The 24,552-nt window shown below is 42.3% G+C and overlaps 1 protein-coding gene across 1 annotated transcript in view; it reads left to right on the forward strand.

Annotated features, from left to right (window-relative positions):
- Window positions 1-2,208: 2,208 nt before the first annotated feature.
- The window catches only part of LOC117560059 (neuronal-specific septin-3-like), a 115,265-nt gene continuing 92,921 nt past the window's right edge, over window positions 2,209-24,552 (forward strand). The window contains exon 1 of the mRNA XM_034236809.1: window positions 2,209-2,498. Coding sequence (XP_034092700.1) covers window positions 2,444-2,498 — 55 coding nt within the window. The 5' untranslated portion in view covers window positions 2,209-2,443. The remainder of the gene's footprint in view (window positions 2,499-24,552) is intronic.

Consider the following 24,552-nt stretch of genomic DNA (forward strand, 5'->3'; position numbering starts at 1 on the left):
AAAGAAAACAGCCCACAGTGGCACTATCAACTTGTGAAGCCGAATATATGGCTCTAGCCTTGACAATACAGGAATGTATTTATCTGGAACAACTGCTCGAAGGAATGGATACCTATGTATATAAGAAAACTGTTGTTTATGAAGACAACCAGGGAACCATTGCACTTGCCAGAAACCCTGTGTGCCGACAGAGGTGTAAACATGTGGATATAAAATATCACTTCATTAGATCTGTCATCAGAGAAGAAAAGATGACACTGGTTTACTGTCCCACAGATGACATGGTTTCAGATGCTATGACCAAGCCTGTCTCCAAACTGAAATTGAAAAAATGTGCAGGGGTCATGTTCGGTGTGTAAAATATTGCCTATTATGTAATATTGACTGCCATGTTCTTTTGATGTTTTGAACTGTTATTTTTCTTGGAAAAGTTGTACAGTATACATGTCATTCATAAGTGGGAGTGTTAAGTGTAAGTATTAATATGTCTGCATGTAACTGCACTATAACTGTTCCACAGTAAGAGGGCGCGATAGGCGTAAGGAGGCGCAGCTATTGTAGCTGACGTCAGGTATCAGATATAAGGGATTGTTCCCTCCCCTTCTAGCTCTCTCTCTCTAGCTCTCATGGAGAGCAGGTCAAGTGGTGCAATGCACATATGAAAATAAACCACGCCAGTTAAGGCTAAAGAAGACCTCATCGTCATGACCAGTTTATTGCTATACATGTGACTCTGTCAACATATATATGGTACAAAATATATATGGACAAAGTTTTGGGAAAAAAACATACTAAATTTCAAAACATTTCTAACCTGACTTTGGTCCAATTCGGTAGAATGGCCCATAATGCATCGTCTGGAGTGGACCTATCAAAGACATCACAGGAAACAGAGAGAGAGAGAGAGAGAGAGAAACCCATGTGACTGAATTCCCACAGCCACCACTGAAACACACACACTGCTGTTAGGACTGGATGGGGGGTCGGGGGGCTCTCAGTGGCTCTGAAGCACAGAGGATTAATGCCAGTGGCTTTTTATGATCTGCACAGAGGCTGGTGTGTGTGTGTGTGTGTGTGTGTGTGTGTGTGTGTGTGTGTGTGTGTGTGTGTGTGTGTGTGTGTGTGTGTGTGTGTGCGTGTATGTGTGTGCGTGCGTGTGTGTGTGTTGGAAGGAATGTTTAACAAAAACACTTGAGCTTTGCTCATGTGTGTCACATGGAAGAATGATAAATTAGCCCACTTTGAGTTGTATTGACATTAAAAACATTTTGACCTGTTCAACCATCAGATGATTAGGTGTATTCTAATTGTGAGGAATGTTAATATAAACTATCTATAAAAATCACCCTGAAGCTGAAATTCAACTAATTTCCAACCTCAGGCCAAAAAGGCAAAAGTGTAACTTTTAGGATATATCAGTGGGCACAATTCATCAAGGTTTTTCTTTCGTCCAGTTTTTCATATGTTAGGACAATTGTTGCAGCTGTGTTTCTTCAGCACGTGGTATCGATAAAACACACATGAGTAGGTAATCACAACAACAACTAATTCTGTAATGTTTTCTTTAAAACGATTTGTATCTAACAAGTGTTACTTTGGTCCCAACTTTTCACAGTGACCAGAACATCTGAAAGATTTGATGTGCATTTAAGAACCAATAGAAGGTATTGCTCTACTCACGGTGTTTATGATCTTAAACTGAAGATTCATTTCAAATTAGGAAAACAAAGGCTATTCAAATGAAGTTTTTGATATAAGATTACACTATTCCTATATTTATCATTCACAGTAGGATATGGAGCATTGATGCATCACACTGTCTATAAAACACAATACATGGAATAGATCTCAGTGCAGGTAGCCTATACAAGTTTGGGGAGTAATGGATTACAAGTAGTCACTACATAATCAGGACACAAAAAAAGTGACTTTCTTCCCACAGTTACATATACAAAAAAGGATTAATCAAAGAGCATAGTGTTTGTTGTAAAAGGATCAGATGTTATTTCTTAACTTCTGAAAGATAATGTATCACCATAACCATGGCATAATCTGGTGGTCAAGTAGGGCAGGGGTTCCCAAACTGTTCAGCCCGCGACCCCCAAAATAATAGTGCCAGAGACTGGCGACCCCTATCTCCGCAATGGAGCCATTTTCTGGCGATTTGTAGAGGACAGCAGAGGAAGGAGAAACCTGATGGAGCTCGGATATTTTCCAGGTGTTCGCAGCTCCGCCCCCGTCCCCCGGGTCCTGCTGCGGGGCAGAGCCTCAGCAAGCAGGGGGCTGGGCCTCCGACACACCGAGCCTCCTGCAGTGTGCCCGGCCAGAGGAGCCCGGACCCCGCTCAGCATCACACAGCGCGGAAGTCTTCCACGGAGGATACACGGTTTATTCTTCAGGTTTCTCCTCTGGCTCGGAGCGCCATCACGGAGCCGCAGTCAGCATGTCGGAACTCTCCGTGAACGACCACCTCGAAGGGATTTTATCAGATTTCGAAGGTATGTGTAATATTGAATGACTTTACTGCTGCCTCCAATAAACGCTGGCTCCAGGCCGTCCCTCTGCTCTGAGAGCGGGCTCCTGTCTGCATCAGCGCGCGGCCTGCAGCTACGCTTTCTCGGTCGTTACTTTACCTGAAAAATGTGACTGAAGTCTGACAGGTGCAAAAAACAAAGTGAAATATATCCTAGGCCTACCATAGTTTTAAAAAGCAAATAATAGCCTACATTGAGTGTGGCTGTATTCTTTGTTTTAATGTCCATTAAAACCACAGCTGGAACTTAGTGCCGTTTTTTATTAGTTAAAACAACAGAACATGATGTGAAAATGTTCATATGTGTTCATTTTTTTTGGTAATGTGTCTAATATTAGGTTGGCTGTGATTGGTCATTTGAAGATGTCACTTTTTTTCTATGAACAATTTTCTGACATTTTATTTAGCCTACCTAATGTATAGACCAAGCTATTACTGTAGATTAAACAACAATAACACCAGTTCAAAACTATTTAGTGTAGCCTACTTTATCTCTGACAACTATGGCTTACATTTACAGCTCTTCCATCCATACAGCTCATCTAAACTTTGCTGTCCCAGGTTAAATATAGTATTTTGGACATGTATTAAGAGGTTGAAGATACTTTTGTCTTTTTTTCATAGAAAAAATGGTTTGAATGACTTCATAATGTTTGCTTTTATGTGCCTTTGAGCGAGACTTACAGTATAATTATGGAGTCTGATTTAAAACGGCCTGGGCAGGTAAGAGAGGCGCACTAATAACACAGTGTAGGCAAAGCCTTGAGCTCTTGTGTGTGTGTGTGTGTGTGTGTGTGTGTGTGTGTGTGTGTGTGTGTGTGAGAGTGTGTGTATGTGTGTGTGTGTGTGTGTGTGTGTGTGTGTGTGTGTGTGTGTGTGTGTGTGTAGCCCAAATGCAGACAATACTATCTTTTAGAAGCAGTAAACCCAGCTCTGTGAATGGGATGCCTGTTAGTCTCTGTTAAATCTCTGCTGCTCTTTTCTCTCTTCAAGGCCCCCCACTTATATCAGCTCCATTCAACTGAAACATTGCTAGCTCTCACTCTAACTGTTTTTATATAATTTGTATATGTATCCAGTAGTCTAATGCAATGAATTCATATTTATAGGGGAGTGCAAGAGAATTCAACAAACAAGAATTAACGGAAAAAAACTACAACAAAAAACCAGACACTTAAATATTACTGCTGTTTCACGTTTAAAGGAACGAGTAAACGTTACAGGATGAAAAGAGGCTCTTCAGGTTTCCAATTTGCTCCAATTAATATGTCTCATTATTAAATAGTTTATAGCCATTGCCCCAGGTTTTCTGAAGCCAATGCTTATGCTTTTGTCTCCTGTAAGCAGTCATCGACCACACAACACATTTTTATTTTAAGAACTCTTTCAATGGGTTTTAGATGTTGAGAGCTGAACATTGAGTGATTTTATGGACTTCACTTCATTTTGTGTTGAAAGAAAAAGATTAGAAAGACCTCCCTATGAACTTACAGTGTTATCCAAAAAACAACAACTATTCTTCTCACCACGAAAACATTGAAGTATAAATTCAACTTGCAAAGCTTTTGGGATTACGTTACAGGAACAGCTTCTTTCAAATGCTCTCCAAAGTGGATATCATTGAACTCTGGTCTTAAATGTCAGTGTGGACATGCAAAACAACATGACGTATGATCAGATTGTCATGTGACAGGACTTCCACAAAGTATACTTCCGCTTGCCAGCTATTTTTTTTTGTTGCCTCTGACAGTAGTTGATGCTACCTTTCTTTTTGGAATACAGTTGTGTCGATTGGACAACAGTTGTGTAAAAGCAACTACAGTGGCGGTCCTCGGCCAAAGGCTCCGCCAATTTGTTTCCAGGCACAGATTAACACCTGTCCAAACAGAAGAATGTGGAAAGAAAGTAAGAAGGGAGCAGGGGGGCAGCTTTTGTTCTACTGTCCCTGCAGGGCCCCGGGGCATGACAGATCACCCTGAGCAGGAACAGTGTCCGTCCCTCCTTCACTGTCTTTGGGTTCTCTTGTTTTTATATTGTCTCTTGATTTATAAATCAGGTAAAGGCTGGTACAGGGCACTTTCTTTCCACATTCTTTCCCCATTCTTCTGCTTGGACAGGTGTTGATCTGTGCCTCGAAACAAATTGGTGTAGCCTTTGGCCTAGGACCGCCACTGTAGTTGCTTTTAAACAACTGTTGTCCAATCAACACAACTGTAGTCCTTCTGACACTTTAATGGTCTCATGTCATGGCCATTTCCTGTGGGGGTGCTGAGGGGGGATGCAGCACCCCCATCTGCAAGGCTCCAATAGCACCTGCACCCCCAAACGCGGCACACCTACAGTGTAAGCGCGCCACTAGCACCCCCATTTGGACCAATGGGTCCATTTGGGTATGGGCACGTCACAGTACCCAGGAAGAAAACAATGGAAAAAGAGAAATGTCCAACGAGGCGTTCTGGGGCAGCACAGACAGGTCTTCTCTGTGTTAGAGTTGTACTCGCTACAGGGTGCACTTTGAGGGTTTGTGACTCTGCAGACCGTTTACATGCAGAAATCAAATCAAATCAAATCAAATTTTATTTCTATAGCACATTTAAAAACGATTTTCAGTCGAGCCAAAGTGCTGCACATGTATGCAGATAATAAATAACACATTCCTACCGATGTAAACAGAAGACAATAAATTACAACATCAAATATAAAAATTAGGGCCGGGACTTTAACGCGTTAATTAAGATTAATTAATCACACAAAAATTAACGCGTTAAAAAAATTAACGCATTTTAATCGCACTTATTTTTGCACCGCGGAACGTTTCTCACTGGATGAGTTTCAGGCGTACCGATTATACTGGAGCACCAACTAACGTTCATGACTTCAGACAACAACAAACCACAGTGAACAACAGTGGGAAATGTTGTTTTAAAAAACGGACGGATGGAAGCGTCGATAAGAGCACAGTTGTGTGCAAATTATGCAAAAAGGAATTCGCATATCACCGCAGCACATCAAGCCTCAAGTATCACCTCAATGCAAAACATATAGCAGCTAACGTGGAAGCTAGCGTGGACGTTAGCCTCTTTTATCGCGTTCACACCAAAAAGAGCCGGTACTAAAATTAGTTCATGAGAACCTTTTTACCCCCACGAAAGTCCCTGCTAGAGAGCAGAGAGCTGCTAGAGAGCAGGGACTTTCGTGCGGCTCTCTTGTGAGAAAAGAGCTATATTTCTGATTGGCTGGGCGGATTGCAAACCACGCCCCGTAAAACTCCCAAAAAGTGTTGTGAAGCCGCCATTTTATTATCCTCGCATTAGCATTATTAGCATTAGCCCAGCGCAGAAACGCAGAGAGACTAACTTATGGCAACACAAAATAAAACATGGGAGCGGTGGAGATGAGGAGGTGTCGGCGTTCTGGCGATTTACTCGGAAGGCTGGGAGTCCCAGCAGCTTCTACTGAAGCCAGTCCCCAACTCCGGGGACTTCCGGCCGGGGACTTTGGGCGGCAGTATACGCCGAAGTGGTTTGCGGCCTACCAGTAAACCAAAAGCAGAAGAAGAAGTGACGTCAGCGGCTTCATTTGCCTAATCCACCCCCAGGTTCAAAGAGTTCTCATGAACTAAATTCTCATGAACCTTTGTGGGAAAAGTACTGCGGTGTGAATGCGCCTAATGGTATACTAAAATCCATGTGAAAAAAATTGCTTCTCACTGTTCTCAGGTCAAATATTTACATGTGATTAAAAATGCGATTAATTTCGATTAATTAATTACAAAGCCTCTAATTAATTAGATTAATTTTTTTAATCGAGTCCCGGCCCTAATACAAATCAAACACAGGGAAGTGTCATGAGTCGTGCTCCGCTCTGATTAGAAGGCCAGGGTGAATAAGTGAGTTTTTAGTTTAGATTTAAAAACCCCTAGGGTCTGGGCCGACCGCACATGGAGGGGCAGAGTGTTCCAGAGCCTGGGGCCAGCCGCCGCGAAGGCTCGGTGCCCTCTGGTTTTTAGCCTGGTTTTAGGCACTACCAGTAGCAGCTGGTCAGCAGATCTTAAGGCTCTGCCTGGGGTGTAGCGCTGGAGGAGTTCAGCTATATAGGCCGGAGCCAGCCCATTTAGTGCTTTAAAAACAAATAAAAGGATTTAAAATCAATTCGGAACAGAATTGGAAGCCAGTGTAGTGAGGCCAGAATTGGGGTGATGTGGTCACGCTTTTTGTGGCCAGTGAGGAGACGTGCCGCTGCGTTCTGCACTAGCTGCAGGCGTTTAATTGAGGCCTGGTCCATACCCAGGTATAGAGCGTTGCAATAATCGAGTCTCGAGGTCACAAAGGCGTTGATAACCCTCTCCAGGTCTTTAAAAGATAAAAAAGACTTGGTTTTGGCCAATACTCTTAATTTAAAAAAGCAGGATTTCACTACGCTGCTGACCTGCTTGTCAAATTTAAAAGTGTTAGTAAAAGTCACTCCAAGATTCATGACAGAGGGGAGGATGTTTGTTTTAAGAGGACCCAGAATGTCAACAGAAGAGGCTGGAGGTTGGGATCCAAAAAAGATGACCTCAGTCTTGCTCTCGTTAAGGTTAAGAAAATGTCTGCTCAGCCAGGACTTCATTTCTGTCAGGCAATCCATCAACTGCTGTAGTGAGTGTTTGTCATTTCCTTTGAGAGGCAGATAAATCTGAACATCGTCAGCGTAGCAGTGGAAGGGAATGTTACGTTTTGTGAGGATTGAGCCTAGGGGCAGTATATACAATAAAAATAGGATGGGGCCCAGGATAGAGCCTTGGGGAACCCCACAAGTAAGAGGGGCCTTTGCAGAGGAGAAGGCACCTAGCTGCACTGAAAAACTGCGGTCTGTCAGGTAAGACCTGAACCATGCAAGGGCAGAGCCTGTGATGCCTGCGGACTGTTCAAGCCGTGACAACAGGATGCTATGGTCCACAGTGTCGAAGGCAGCTGTTAGGTCTAATAGCACCAATACAGCTGGGCTACCTGAGTCGGCGGCTAGGAGCAGATCGTTAAAAACTCTTAAAAGGGCTGTTTCAGTGCTGTGCATTGGTTTGAAGCCAGACTGAAACTTTTCATGGATTCCATGTGAGATTAAAAAAGACTGCAGCTGGGCGTAGACTACTCGCTCCAGGGCTTTGGATAAAAAAGGTAGCTGGGAGATGGGCCTAAAATTTGCGGGAATTGAGGGGTCGAGATTTTTCTTTTTTAGCAGTGGCTTGACCTTCATAACACAAGGGGACGGGTAATAACCGGAAAAGCATGACATGTGACCTTTAAACCGATGTCCTTGGACAGTCACTGACTACACTTCAAGATGATTTGTATGAAAATTAGTCATGTGATTTTTTTAAAGCAGTTCAAACACAATTAATCAATGAAATACAACCTGAATGATTATACTTGTAGTTCTTCAAGAAACGATTTATCTTGTGTGCCTCCACCGGGAACAGGCAATCGAAAATGGAAAGAGTAAACAGGGGCAGCGTTCAGCAACAGAAAAATGTACTCTGTCCTCAACAATCATCGAGGCTCCAGACTTTCCTGTCAATCGGGTCCGTCGGGACGTGTTCTTTTGTGTCAGTTTGGTGTGTCAGGGCCTTTACCCTCACTTAAAGGAAATTACCGTGTGTCAGGCAGTGACCCAGTTCCTTCAGGAACTCGGTAAGGTCCCGGAGCCCCTACGGTAGAAGGTGATGTGATGTGACGGATCTATATTTGATTTGGAAACAGGGGGACTGCTTCTTGATGCTGGCCCGGCCAGCGGGCTGTGGAATGCTGGGTAAAGCGTCCACTTTTATCAGATGGATAACTACTACTTAGCTAACTCAAAAGATACTGTAACATTGAAGGTTTTAAAAAGTAAATATAGTTGGTTTTACCGATGTAAATGTGATGACTGTAACTGTGTGAAAACAGCTGGTTTTATTAACCTTTATTTATTAACTTTGTGTTGACTTCCTGTCAATTGTACAACTTTTGTTTTGTTTTGATATTTAGGTCAAATCGTAGTATAAATCATCCTCCAAATATGGGTTACACTCTTTAAGGCAACCTCATTCCAACAATTACAAAAAAAGGCAAAAAGATAATAGTCTATAGTTAAGACATGTCAATGTTAAGTCAGTATTCTATTTTTTGAATAACATCCATTTTATTTTGTTGGCAATTAGATAAAATAACTCCTTATTCCGACATCAAAATATTTAGATCTGAGGACAACAGGAAGGTTAATAAAAGCAATAGTCTTTGCTCTATACATTTAACTAGGTGTGCACCCTATTAGGTACAGCCTCATCAAATCCAAGTGGTAATCTGTTTGCACAACAGCTGAAAGGAGGGGCATGACAGCTGAGCAGTTTGTTTTTAATGTCCAACAGTGACTGGGAAATATTTTATTCATATTTTATCTTGAACTAAAAGTTTCATGAGTTAAAAACAATAAGTTTCCTTTTTTGAGTTGTTCATTTGGGAATCCATCTTTAGAGGTGGGCGCAAGTATAGGGTTCCCTTTTGAGAGTCAACGGCAGAGTGAAGGCAGCGGAAGGTGTGGACTAGATTGGAGGGGGGGGGGGGGCAGGAGGGCGTTGGGGGCCTTTGGGTGACACAGGAGATTAGAGAAGGACAGGGGGGCTAAGAGCTACCCCCCCAGCACTGTCGCATCCTGGTACTGCACTGCAGGCCACGAACCCTGCAAAGATCAGAGGGGGTCCCATGACTTACTGACCCAGTGACCACACACACACACATAGCTCGTTGTCTTTGCTCATGACAAGTGGGACATTCCAGCCTGCATTAACGCAGTGAAGCACACACAGATGCGAAAACACAGTTAGTGTGAGTTTTCTTCGTTAGACATCATTTATCATTAATACAACATTGAGGGATTTAGATTAAAGTGCAACCCTAACCCTAACTCAGGTTGTCAGCATATTAACACGTATAAATGTACACATTTTTCCGAATCTTACAGACAAGTGTGTCCACATAATTAGCTTACATTTTTCTCTGTCCTGAGCCCATGATCACACACACACACACACACACACACACACACACACACACACACACACACACACACACACGCACGCACGCACGCACGCACGCACGCACGCACGCACGCACGCACCACGCACGCACGCACACACACACACACACACACACACACCACACACACACACACACACACACACACACACACACACACACACACACACACACACCTACTGTTAGTCCAACAACGCCCTTTGCTGGCGGCATATTCATTACAACAGACACCTATACACTCCACAACACACACATATAAAGCATAGCCTATAATAAATATCAGGCTACAGCCCTTGTATATTTTATTATGTGAAGCACTATATGGTTTCATGAAAAATATCTACTGTTTACTTGTAGATATCTACTAAAGCCTACAAATAAAGTGTGAAATGTAGGCCTGTTACATATATTATTGAGCGATATATATTATACACAATGTTCTGCTTTCTGCACTGACCTCAGCAGCTGTTCTTACTGTAAACATCGCGTCACAATGAAAGCAGTTGTATTAAAAAAAGAAATAGCCTAACATCCAGGGGAAATGTGATTAGTGAGTAAACAAACGGTAAAGGGCAGAAAGTCTGATGCACATTGATCATCTCAAATAACTTCTAATCACAACGGGAACAGTTTGCAGAGCTGTGCTTCATTGACAGAAGTCCAGCCATGCGTCACACCTCTTTTAAACATCACTGTTGGCTGAAATCGTCTCAGGAGAATACTTCAGTGTACCCTCGGTTATAGCTCCTCCAGAGACACTCCTCTCTCCTCTAAATCAGTGTATCCTTGGTTACGGCTCCTCCAGACAGCCTCCTCGATAATCGATCCTCGACGAGCCTTTAGAGACATTTGCTTTCCTTCGAGACGGCGCGCCGACATCCGTTTCCGGGTCGCTGCCGGAGGACCTGGGAGTCTGGGACGCAAAAGTTAGAGAAATGACAAAAGGCTCATCTTCCAGGACTCGCGCGCGTCTGCTTGACGCCGGGACGACCTGCCGCCCTCCCCGACAGGCGCACGGACGCGAGGGCCCGCTCATCACTGCGCGCACAAGTGCGACCGCAGTTTTAATTTGTTATTGATTTTTTCAGTTTTTGAACTGATGTTATTTGTTATACATATATTTTGTTATATGGTTATAAAACGATACATTGGACAATTTTAAGCTTGGCCTACCATTTTATTGGAGCAATGATGGTGACAGGTGACAGGTGGGGCTTGAAAAGGCCCACCTGTTCAAAGTGGGGAATGACAGAAAAAGTTTGAGAACCACTGGTGTAAGGGTCTTGAATTGCACACGACTACTGTGCCATCACAGGAAGTAACAGTTGCTGCTGTTAGCTAGCTAGCAAAGTCTGTTCCCAGTACCAAATCATAACAGATTGCTCAACGAACACAATGAATATCACAGTTCTTTTCAACACCACGATAGTGCTACGTTACTTAAATAGGGAAAAGATCCCTCATCTATAACTTTTTTAAATAACGCAATCAATATAGCAATTGTAAGAGCATTAAAATGTTATTATAATGAATGAAAAAAAAACTTGCAACAACCAATCCCAGCCCTGCAGGTTGGAAAGGTAGCTGTTAAAGAGGATCATCTTCTCATGGAACATTTTGTTGAGTGGAATGTTGTCATTCAGTTTTCCATGGTCCATTTCCTACTGCTTTGTGCACAACAAAACATGCTGTATTGAATCTGTTATTTGGTGTGGAGGTGGGGGTTCATTACTAACATGGCTGGATAGAGGTGATTAAAAACTTTTATACAACATCCGCTGTGCTGATCCTCCCTTCTCCCAACAGGCATGAAGCCCCGGCAGTTTGGACGCACTGTCCCTTTAATAGACTCCAGCTTCAGTCTAATACTTTTACCGCAACAGGTGCTTATGAGGCAAATAGCAGCAATACATCAGTGTGTGTGTGTGTGTGTGTGTGTGTGTGTGTGTGTGTGTGTGTGTGTGTGTGTGTGTGTGTGTGTGTGTGTGTGTGTATGTATGTATGTGTGTATGAGTACTTTAGACACTGTTATTTTCAGTGTTACAACATTGCTAATGGCTGCTTGGAATGTGTCTTCCAGATGTGCTTTTAGAGAGTGGAAGTTGTTTTAATGTGTTTGTGTGTGTGTGTGTGTGTGTGGGTGTGAGAGTGTCTTCTCTGGAGCTGCACCAATTAGTCAACTCATTGACTATAGTCCATAGACAGAAAAATAATAGGGAGCTATTTTGATAATAACAATAACTTGCTTTAGAATACTGTTTCTAGTCTCTTAAATAAATATCTAAATATTTCCTGCTTTTATCAGTTTTCTTTTCATGTGACTATCTTTATCACATCAACGTCAACTTGGACGATAATATGAACTTTTCCTGTTTCTGACATTTTATGGACCGAATCAACACTGTTATCTCTAATGATAATTATTATCGTTTACAGCCCTAGTCTGACAGTGTTGTGTCTGCGATAGGTAGCAATCAGCATTTACTTAACATAACTGTGGGTTTGCGTGTGTGTGTTCACACGTGTCAATGCACATGCTGGGTTGTCTGTCAGAGGGTTCTACCTGTATGGAATGTGCAGACAAGGGGTGGTTGGACATGGACAAGCCCAGACTCAGCGTCCCCTCGTCGTATGTCCACAGGGCAGCCTCCTGTCCTCCCAGTGCTTACTGGTTCCCAAATCAACCCACATCTCCCTGGCCTCAAGCCTGTTACTTACCACAGGGGTTAGTTTAGTTAGGAATCGAGAAAATGCTTTTCTTAATGCTTTTCCCCAGCCCTACAGAAAAACCCTTACACACGTTTGTCTTGTGGAGATCTGTCGGAAAGATCCCCAAAAAGGGTAATTGCAATTGTCAGAAGTAAACAGCTAACGTAATGCTATAAACAAACTACATGAAGGCTGATGACTGTATGTGACCACCGCTAAGCTAAAGGTAGTTAATATTGGCATGCATAAATCTAATGGTCTCATTTGGCAATGCCTTAGCAACAACCATGTTTAATACAATTCAAAGCTTCAGATGTTCCCGAGCAGTGTGTAACTGACAAATGTTATATCGTAGAGCAAAACATGAAAATAATGATAGCTTATATTAACCATATTCTGTAGGGAATCTTACCATTCAAAAACCTGTCTATTACAGATAAATCACGTTAAAATATGTTCATTTTGTTGTAGTTGGTATAGAATCTACATGGAGATAAGCCCCGAATGTCATTTAAAGTACCTTAAATGACATGAGTAAACACAACTGACAGCCGCGGTGAAACTCTAGAGAGTAAAGCAATGTGAGTAAAGTGATCTGGTGAATGATGAATACACCATAAGTCTCAGACCATCTTATATTTTCTGTGAATTTGGGAATATTTTATTAATTTTTGTTTACACATTCAGCTGAATACATCCTAACGCATTCCAGAAGACTCCTTCATTGTTGGTGTTTAAATGTGGCGGCAGAAGCTCTGTCCGGGGGGACATGGCTTGGAACCCTGAGGGTCCCAGCATGAACCAAGTACGGAGACCACGTCTGGGACAAGGACTTAATTGAAACTCTGAAACCTTTTTTTTGTACTGACTTAGATCCCTTTCACAGTTAGAACTTACAACAGACAACAGACATGAAAACAATTCAAAAACAGATCCACAAGAAACTCTATATTTCCAAAAAGAATGCAAACGTACATAGTTCTGCAAAAATGGAATGTGAAGCCTGTGAGAGAACTCAATGATAATTTAAGGAAAGCCAGCAGGACTTACTGGTTATCAATGATCTTCCAAAAACTGGTGGATTCTATGTCATTTATGAAAAACATGCTACAATGTACGTCTTTTTTTAAGCATGAGAAGACAAAAATCCGGCTCCATGCATGGAAGATGATAGGACGGTGTTGTGTGGGCCTCTGATGAGTAGTGAGCACTTTAAGTGAATGATCCTATAATTTATCTGTAAAATGCTATCCAGAAACGCCTCACTTTGGTAATGACTACAGGAATCAAGCAAGGTGGGAGTTATGTAATATTTGTGTTCAGCGTATTCACTGTAACGTTTGAACATCCACAACTGTGATATAACACAGGGGTCTTGAACCCCTTGCTAAAAGAGAGAGACAAGCAGAGACCCACTACTACATGTGTAAACATACAGTTTCATGGTACATGCAATACGCAGCATTACAAATAACAATGATATGATAAGATGTTTTTCTGTGGAGAATTTCCCTCATGTCTCCCCAGTGTAGAAAGGACACTTGGTGTTTGTGTGGACCGCGTGCACGAACATAAAGAGCATGGGTTTCCTCTGGGAGGGAATGTGATTCCGACCAAATGAACTGGGGGCCAGTTGTTCCATGTTTTCATCCTTCTGGGGTTCTGGCCTTTTGCCAAAAGCTGCAACAACTGCAGCTCTTCACTTGCCAGTGTTTACAGACTTCAGAGCAGGAAGACACATTCGCCCTTTCCACTGGAGCACTTCATTTAGCAAAAGTCCCAAAAGCAATCCTAAGAAGACCGACCTGAAACGTTTCTTTTACACTCCAAGGATGGCTCGGAACAGATGGATAAAGAAAGCAATGTTGTATATCCCATGTTTAAAAGGACTATCATTGGTAAGCTGGTCACCATGCACTTTAAATATAGAGGACAAACGGCTGTCTTTGTGTATGTGAAGGGACAACAACATGAAGCCTATGGAATTCAACATGGTACCTTTGAGACTATAAAGATCTACTCTTTATAATAGTTCATTATTGCTTCTGCCATCAATTATTATTTGTTACATTAATAATTAAAAAAACAACTAACTCTGAAAGGAAAAGCCATTGTGCAAATTACTGAAAATATAATAGTATCAAATCAAGTTTTATTTATATAGCACATTTCTAAACGATCTTTGGTCGAGCCAAAGTGCTGTACATATAATAAAAATAGCCTACAGTAGAGACACTTTACAGCAAATACAACAGCACAGATTGTTCAGAATATCAGTATGAGAAAAACGACACCCTCTGTCCTCAGACCCTCTGTCCTTAGACCCTCTGTCCTTAGACCCTCACATCGTACAAGGAAACTCTTCCAGAGAAAAACCCACAGTTTAAAGAGGAACATGGGAGAAACCTCAGGGAGAGCAACAGAGGAGGGATCCCTCTCCCAGGACGGACAGACGTGCAATAGATGCCGTGTGTAAATCCAAGAGATAATACATTTTACAGCATATAGACCGAATGTTAGGAAATGCATGTGTCTGTAAAAAGAAGATGAATCCACGAGGATGTCAGCTACAAGCTACAGCTACGATGTCAGTAAATGGTCTGAGATACGCGTTCCTGCACAGATTTCATCCACAGAGATAGACAATCCAAACGATAATACTAAGTCTAAGGTGTGTCCTTTATCATGTGTTGGGCCAGCCACAGACTGAATGAGACCGAAAGAGTCGAGGAGGTTTAAAAAATCCCTAACCAGAGGTTTAGACTCGCAGCACACATGGACATTAAAGTCTCCGCAGATCAAAACACGATCATATTTCACCATGATCCCGGACAGAAAGTCAGAAAAATCAGTTATAAAATCATTATTGTACTTTGGCGGACGATACACGACTGCGCAGAGTATAGGCGAGGCCAGGTTCAGCTCAAAAAGCTGCAACTCGAAGCTAGCATAGCTAGTTACTGGGTGAAGCAAACGGCATCGGAGATTAGCTCTAAACACTGAAGCTATACCCCCACCACGGCCGGTGGTACGGGGGGAGCTGAAGAAAGTACAGTCGGGAGGAAGAAGTTCAGAAAACGGTACATACTCGCCAGTGTGGACCGTAGTTCACACCGCAGTACTTTTTTAGTGTGTGGTTAGTTCCAATATAGTTCCGAAATGTCGCGTTCACACCAAAAAGAGCAGGAACTAAAATTAGTTCATGAGAACCTTTTTACCCCCTTTCCGTCCCTGCTAGAGAGCAGGGACTTTCGTGGGAGAAAAAGGTTCCTATGTCTGATTGGCTGGGCGGATTGCAAACCACGCCCCGTAAAACTCCCAAAAAGTTTTGTGAAGCTGACATTTTATTATCCTCGCATTAGCATTATTAGCATTAACCCAGCGCAGAAACGCAGAGAGACTAACTTATGGCAACACAAAATAAAACATGGGAGCGGTGGAGATGAGGAGGTGTCGGCGTTCTGGCGATTTACTCGGAAGGCTTCAGTAGAAGCTGCTGGGAGTCCCAGCAGCTTCTACTGAAGCCAACTCCGGGGACTTCCGGCCGGGGGACTTCGGGTGGCAGTATACGCCGTGAAGTGGTTTTCGGCCTGCCAGTAAACCCAAAGCAGAAGAAGAAGAAGTGACGTCAGCGGCTTCATTTGCCTAATCCACCCCCAGGGACTTATTCCGGTGTGAACGCGATCTGTACTTAGTTCATGAGAACTAAAGAGTTGTCATGAACTAAGTTCTCATGAAGCATTGTGAGAAAAGTACTGCGGTGTGAATGCGCCTAATGCAAATATTTTTGCATTTATATAATATTTTAAAATTAATTTTAGACACAAAGATTCTGTCTGTACGCACACATACTCACATTAATTTATGAGATTAATAGACACTCATCATAGCTTTCTCATTCAAAGATCAACATTTTTAAGTAAGTTATTTTTGTACCATTGTATAAACCTTTTCAAGCATAATTTAACTGCTGTACTTATCATCTGAATTTGGCGACAATAATGTAGTAATCTGAACTTGAAGACTTTGTTTTAATTACATTTTTTAATGAAAACCCAATATTCCTGGACCCTGCCGTGTTACTATCAGCATGTCATTGATAATATCAGGGGGTTAGGGATGGGGGGGGGGGGGGGGGGGGGGCGCTATCAGAATGAGAGGAGACGCTGATCTGATTGAAGTTTTCAATGATCGTGAAAAGCACCAGAGCGACATCTGACTGTTTTTTATCCTTTGACTGTTGTTTCTTGTCTTGGTGGCTAAGGTTAGCATAACTTAGCTCCATGTTTGGAGTCGATGTGCCGTAAATGTCATCCTTTTGGTACTACCTCGTAACACATAGCGACCCACTGCTGCTAGGTGTCGCTACTAGAAAACACCATCTAAGCTTCAGTGCACAGGTCACACAACAAGATGCATCTTGGGACGTGTAGTTTAAGGACACTGTACTTCTGTAAAGCAGCATATCATTGTTTTATGAGCAAACTCTTTTTTGGCTACATCAAATGAGGTGGTGGACCTGATTTGGACCCAGGCCTTGAGTTGGACATGCCTGATTTAAACACAGAGTCTGCCTTCTCTTAGCTCAATGGAGTCCTGTGGTTCTCATTATGAGTGCAATAATTGGATCAGGATAACAAGATGGAGTCTCTAGAGAGAGTTGGGCTAAACATTCTCTGACAGCCGGAGTCTTATTTCCTCCATCTTATATTGGTGAAACTGGGCATCAGCCAGGAGCAAGTTGGGTATTGGAATAACTTTAGGTGCTAGCTGGGTTAGCTTAGCTCCCCTCTCCTCCTGGGACAAGCACTTTACCCTCAGTTGGGTCTGGCAGGTCTGGCTGGATGGTCGGAAGATGCTGACATGCAGGGTTCGTCTCTGCTGCGCTTTATCCAATCCCCACAATTGATTCCTTTTTTTTTCTGCTCCAGTAATATAGACCATAAACCAACATTAAACATTTTTTATTTGAGGTACCAGCTGCTGCTGCCAGGGCCTGTTCAGTGGTGGAAAGTAACTAAGTACATTTGCTCAAGTATTGTACTTGCGTGGTTTTTTGACTTATTTGTATTTTATACAAACCTTCATTTTATGCTACTTTATACTTTTACTCCACTACATTTCAGAGACATTTATTTGTATACTCACACTGAATTTGTATATGAAAAATCATGATATGCTGATATGGGATAATGCAGTACTTCATCTTCACAGTATCTATAATTGGTCCACAAAATACAACATCAAAATGCTCTTATATGCATAAAGTGGTGCAGATGAGTGCCTCCTTACAGCGTGTCATCCAAAAAATTGCTCCCAGCGCTTTTTAAATGTTTCTATGACAACAGTATATCACCGCTGTTGTATGACAACGTAATACATGGTCATGGTAGCTTGCACCGCCCCTTGCATTTTATTATCTGTCCAAGCTACTATATGTTTGTTTGTTATTTTTATCACAACCAACTGTAAGAATCTTCCTAATATACGGAGATAAAAGTACAACCGTCACCAGCAGCAACATCAGAGGGTTACCCGCCGATCAGCTCAAAGAAACAGGCTTTCACACACACACACACACACACACACACACACACACACACACACACACACACACACACACACACACACACACACACACACACACACACACACACACACACACACACACACACACACACACACACACACACACACACACACACACACACACACACACACACACATACACACATACACACACACACACACACACACACACACACCCATACCATTTTCCCAGTGACCTGATCTGCAGTGGCCATGACAGGATTCCTCACACATCTACACACACACACACTTTCCCAGAAACCATGTGAGTTAATTCAGCATGGTGTGTGTTAGTGTGTGGTTGTGTAAGAAAAAGAGGGGGGGGGGGGGGAGAGAGAGCACGTTTGAGCATATCTCTTTATCAGATTGACTTGGTATTGTGTAAGAGGAGAGGATTAGGGTCTGCACCCTACTGAACTGTGAGAATATAAGGAATGGAGCCAAACGTAGACAACACCCATACACACACAAGCACACACAAAAACCACCACACACACACGCACACGGCCACCGTAATTATTCCCCCTGTGTTTGACAGGTTGCCAGCAATTACCTGATACCAGAACTCCTTATCTGTTGAATGGAGGGCAGGTTCACACTTGTAGCCGAGTCCACACAGTCTACCCCCCCACTCAAATACCCCTCCCCAGCCTGCCTGGAGCCTTTAGGTAGGAACTGTTAGGTGTGTGAATTAAGGCTTGGTTGTTAAAAGGCTGTGTGTTTTATCAGTTCAACCTTTATACCTTAAAATGGGCGGTTGTGCAAAAAGTATTCAGATTCTTTACTGACAGTAAGTATAAATACTAATACGACACTGAAAAAAATATTTCTTTCAATTAAAAGTACTGCATCGAAAATGGTTCTTAAGTAAAAGTATTTAAGTATGATTAGGAATATGTACTTAAAGTATTAGGAGTACGATCTTTTTTTAAATATTTTAAATAAGCAAAGTAAATAATATAAGTTTTTCCTAAGTATTGTGTGTCAAAATCTGAATGTATAAAGTAACAAGTAAGTTAATCTTTAAAATAAATGTAGAGGAGTAAAAAGTACAAAAATGGCCACCAAAATGTAGTAGAATAGAAGTGTAAAGTAATATAAAAAGAAAATATTAGGGTAAAATACCTTAAATATGTACTTAAGTGCAGTACTTGAGTGAACATGGGATAGGTTTTGAAAGGTCTTGTCCATCCAAAAGTCTAAAAAATTAAAAACACAGATAGTTTACAATATTATAGAGACATGTGAACATCCTTACATTAATTGAATATTGGAATTTAAAGCTGCTATTGGTGCATATCAATCAATGTTTATTTATATAGCCCAATATCACAAATGTTACATTTGTCCCAGTGGTCTTCACAGTGTGTACAGAATATCAGTATGACAATACGACACCCTCTGTCCTTAGACCCTCACATCGTACAAGGAAACACTTCTGGAGAAAACCCACAGTTTGAGGGGAAAAAATGGGAGAAACCTCAGGGAGAGCAACAGAGGAGGGATCCCTCTCCCAGGACGGACAGACGTGCAATAGATGCCGTGTGTAAATTGAAAAGATAGTACATTTGCAACATAGGTAGTCCAAATGTTAGGAAATGCTTGTGTGTATAATAGGAAGATGAATCCACGAGGATATCCATCCAGGACCTATGATCCAGGACCACAGCCACGACTCAAGATCCAGGGCTCGCGATCCAGAACACAGGACCGCAGGATCATCCATGTCTCCGGATCCCAGCGTATATAGACACCAAAAAGAAAGACATGTGGGGAAGCTGGGTTAATCGGAACATGAGAGTACACAGGTATAGACAGAGAGAAGGAAGAAGTAAGATGTCCCCCGACAAACTAAGCCTATAGCAGCAAAACTAGGGGCTGAATCTAATCAGCCCTAACTATAAGCTTTATCAAAAAGGAAGGTCTTAAGCGCACTCTTAAAAACGGATAGGGTGTCTGCCGCCCGAACACAAACTGGAAGCTGATTCCACAAATGTGGAGCTTGATAAGAAAAGGCTCTGGCTCCCATTGTACTTTTAGAGACTCTAGGAACAACCAACAACCCTGCATTCTTGGAACGCAATGCCCTAGTAGGACAGTAGGGCATACTGAACCCCTTCAGCCCAGACCATGTAATACATGGTTTTTGTGTACTATTTTATCAGACTGTCACCAAATGATTTTCTTTACTTAATCCAGGGACTCTTTGGAATGTCCCAGAGTCATGACTACTGAACACTGTTGCTATTGCTTGCCAAAGAAAAGCCAGTATTCAGATAACGGTTAATATAATCTAAGCCAAATATATATAAGCTCTGGTGAAATGACCTGTCCAATGATGTTCTCAAATTCAATATACAATTCTGTAGCACTAGTTCATTTATTACGACTACAGAGTCAAGTCACCACTTCTGTCTCTGTACGTTGAAATTGTGAACATAAACATCCAGTAGTTACGGAGAACATTTATATTCATTTGGAGTCGTGTTTGTATCCACCCAGTGAATGGGAGTGTATAGTCCTTCTCTTTGAGCTCTGTTTTTGGTCTCCACCAGCAGCCTTTTGAGGGATATATCTGTCTCTTTGGCTGCTAAATGCTTAACTGTGTTCCCCAGCTAGTCTATAACAGTGTGTGTCTGCTGTGTGCTTTTTTAGAGCTTTTCTCCAAAAACTGAATACCTTCAGTTAGTGAACTGGGTGTTTGTAAAATCTGAAGTTATAAACACAGACACCCCAGAAGACCAGCATACGTGATCCAACTTAAGGATCAGTGAATGCTGTGTGTGTGTGTGTGTGTGTGTGTGTGTGTGTGTGTGTGTGTGTGTGTGTGCGTGTGTGTGTGTGTGTGTGTGTGTGTGTGTGTGTGTGTGTGTGTGTGTGTGACTGAGAGGTCATTGGTCTGGTCCAACAGAACAGTGACTGTGTTGAGTCTTAATGACACGAGGAGTCCTGTAATTACTCTTTAGCTCTTAAAGCTAAGCAGCATGGGTGCACATACTCACTCTCGCCTCATCTTAAGTGTGAAGGCCTTGCCATGTGTGTGTGTGGCTAAAATGTAGGGTTTATCTTTGTGGCTCTGGCTTTTGGATCTCTTAGTTATGAGAACCTTATACTCATTAGCCACTTTCACACCAAGTACTTAGCCGGTACTTGTCTCCTGTACTTGTTCCCCCCGAACTCTTTAGTCCCTCAAACTGTCCTATAAAGGCCCGGACACACCAAGCCGATTTCGGCCGTCGATAGATGTCTGGCCGTCGATGAGCGTCCTGTCGCCCTACTCAGATTGGTGTGTCCAGCACCGTTGTGTCTTTTCGGCCGTGCCGACACCTTCCGCTCCCGATTCAACATTGAATCGGGAGGCTGTCGGCAAAAGGCTGTCGGCAAAATAAATCACTCTGATTGGCTGTTCAGCTTAGCGAATCAGTGCATGAGAAGCGAAACGGAAGTGAAGAAGGCACACACAGACGGCTATTGTTTTTCATTTTCCAGTACCGCACTAAACATGTTTCGATTATAAGTCGCTATGTGAAACAGTCTGTGAAACAGTCTGTGATGGACGAGAGTGAAAATGGAACGCACGCTATTTGTTGTTTGTATATATCACGCAGTCTGTCTTCCGGTTGCCTCTTTTGAATTAAGAATACACACTACCGCCGCTTGCTGGTAAGGAGAGTTATTGCGACTCACGCATGTGCAGTGCTTACGTGCTACTTGGCCGTCGGCTGAAGTCTTTGTGGTGTGTTCCAGTGCGACTTTTTGGCCAAGACGCAGGAGACGTGAGGCGACACAACAATCGGGTCAGTCGGGACGTGTTCTTTGGTGTCAGTTTGGTGTGTCAGGGCCTTAAGACCACGTTCTCACCGGAATGAGTCCCCAAGGGAGGATTTGGAAAATGAAGCCGCATTTATCTGTGACTTTCTGTTTGTGTAATAATGTGTGTGTGTGTGTGTGTGTGTGTGTGTGTGTGTGTGTGTGTGTGTGTGTGTGTGTGTGTGTGTGTGTGTGTGTGAGAGAGAGTGTGTGTGTGTGTGAGGGGGGTCAGTGGATCAGAGTGGCAGGTAACGCTCGCTGCGGCAATTAATCACCCGTCAAAATGCTTCTGTCAAATGAAGCTGCCGGGTCGCGTCTTCCGAGTAAATTGCCAGAAGCGCCGACACCTCCTCATCTCCACCGCTCCCATGTTTTCTTTTGTGTTGCCATAAGTTAGTCTCTCTCCGTTGGTGCGCTGGGCTAATGCGAGCAAATAAAATGGCGGCTTCACAAAACTTTTCGGAGTTTTACGGGGCGTGGTTTGCAATTCGCCCAGCCAATCAGAAATTGTTAGCGTGGCCGACACAACCACGAACCATTGACTCCCCAGGAAAGTACTACCTCGCTAGCAGGGACGATCCGGGGGGGGAAAGGTTTGCGTGAACTAGGGACTAGGGACTAGGGACTAGGCCCCCCTATCGGCCTAGTTCGGGGGGGAAAGTACTCCGGTGTGAAAGTGGCAGAAATACAGGTTGTAAAGAGTCCGTAAAACTGACCTGTAGTGCAGTTAAACTATTCTCATCCTACAGATAGAAAAACAATGGTTGTGCCTTTAAAATGTTGTGATATTGATATTTGGAGTACAACAACAATCCTGATATCATTAGAAAGCTAGGAATCTCCTCTTTCCAACAGTGTATACAACTCAAAATGTGTCTTCGGGTCAATGCGACTGATTTTTCGATAGAGCAAGTCACATATTTTGTGATCTTAAAATACTCCACTACAAGTAAAAAGCCTGATTTTAAAAGGTTACTTAAGTAAAATAATAAAACTATTTGCATGAAAATATACTTATTATACCTATACAAAAGTACTCATTCTGCACAATGACACATTTCAGAATAATATAAAGTACAAAAGTATTGTCACGTACTAAGTATCAAAAGAAAAATTACTTGTGCAGAAGGGATTATTTTTACAGTTTTTTATTATTATGGTTTTCATTTGATCCTGTTTCTTATACTTTAGTATTGTAGTTGGTCAATGTGGACCAAATGTAGATATGTGAAGTACTGTGTAGATTGGAGTACAGTACTATATTATACCATATTAGTGTATCATGTGTTTGTATATGTACAAAGTAACTATAACAATGAGTGTTAAAGTAATGTAGTGCAGTAAAAGTACGATATTTGCCTCTGAAATGTTGCAGAGTAGAAGTATACAGTAAAGTAGCATAAGATTAAAGTACTCCAGTAAAGTACAAATGTCCAACAAAATACTTGAGTAAATATACTTTTTATATGTATTTTTGCTGCCCAAATGTGTGAATATTTGTATTTAAGAGTAAGCAAACACAGATATACATAAATTAACCACATAGCAATCGGTCAGGCAAAAAATACAATAGTATCACAAAAATCACACAATTTATGAATATTAATAAATGTGGCCCTTCAGAATCTAACGGACAAGTACTTGTCGGATTGAATCATCCAAAAGGTGACATAATGGCATGTTATTTGACAAAATATCGGTATAGCAGCTGTGATGACTGGATGACGTCTCAGCTTTCACTTTGAACTATAATTATACACCCCTCCTCCTGAGACCCTCCCCCTGCTTCCTTCTCATGGTATTTATCATCGCAGTGGTTGGTTTCTGTAACACTAAACCCTCCTGGATGTCCTGACTCCAGCACCGACCTCTATCCACCCTTTGTGCTTGGAGCTCGGAGGAAGTGTGTGTGTGTGTGTGTGTGTTCGACAAAGGAAGTGGACACTGTTCCCATACAAAGGCAAGTGGTTGAGATCAGGACCCAGAAACCAAAAGAGCGAGACAGATTTAATATGATCTCCTGAGCAGAGACACACACACACATACTGTAGAGGGCAAGTGTTCTAACCAGGGTTGGGAGGGTTACTTTGTAAATGTAATCAGTTACTGATTACTGAATACATGGCTCTGAAAGTAATCCGAATACAGTTACAGTTACGTGTCTTAAAAACCTATTCAGATTACTTTTAGATTACTTTTGGATTACTTTCTTTTTCCATCACAGATGGTATGTTTTGGTGAACAGGAGACACAAAAAGCAAAAGGAAACTGAACGTGTTTTTACTGTTTTAATGGCTTATCAAGAGCACAACTGAAACATCACATCTGAAACGATGTAACAACATAATAAACTTGTTGGGGATGCAGCTTGAGATGTGAGGAGTGAGGGACACGGCTTAGAACGGGCGTGTCGCCTTCTGTCCTGCCAGTGTCGGTACCCAGACGGTTATGTTTATGTGGGGAAATTACAGTGCATACATTATTTGAGATATATTTCGAACTCGGACTTCATTTTAAGGACATTTCGGCCAGGGGTGTAGAGCTATATTTGTTTAATCACCGAATTGGCAAAACAGGAGAGTGTGTGCACCAGTCTGCCTTGATCTGTATACTCTTCATACTCTCACAGTATCTGCTGCCCACAGCTGTTTTATAGAAGGAACACCTCCTTCACTTCATGAAATCTCTGCAGCACCAGGAGGCAGCCTGGCCATGCAGTGCCTTCACTGTGTTTACCTTCAGAATCATTAGAAAGGCTAAAGAGCGACCGCAGGCTGATGTGTTTTAACCACACACCTCAACTCACACACACACACACACACACACACACACACACACACACACACACACACACACACA

Source organism: Gymnodraco acuticeps, unplaced genomic scaffold (assembly GCF_902827175.1).
Source record: "Gymnodraco acuticeps unplaced genomic scaffold, fGymAcu1.1, whole genome shotgun sequence".
Taxonomy (NCBI): Eukaryota; Metazoa; Chordata; class Actinopteri; order Perciformes; family Bathydraconidae; genus Gymnodraco; species Gymnodraco acuticeps.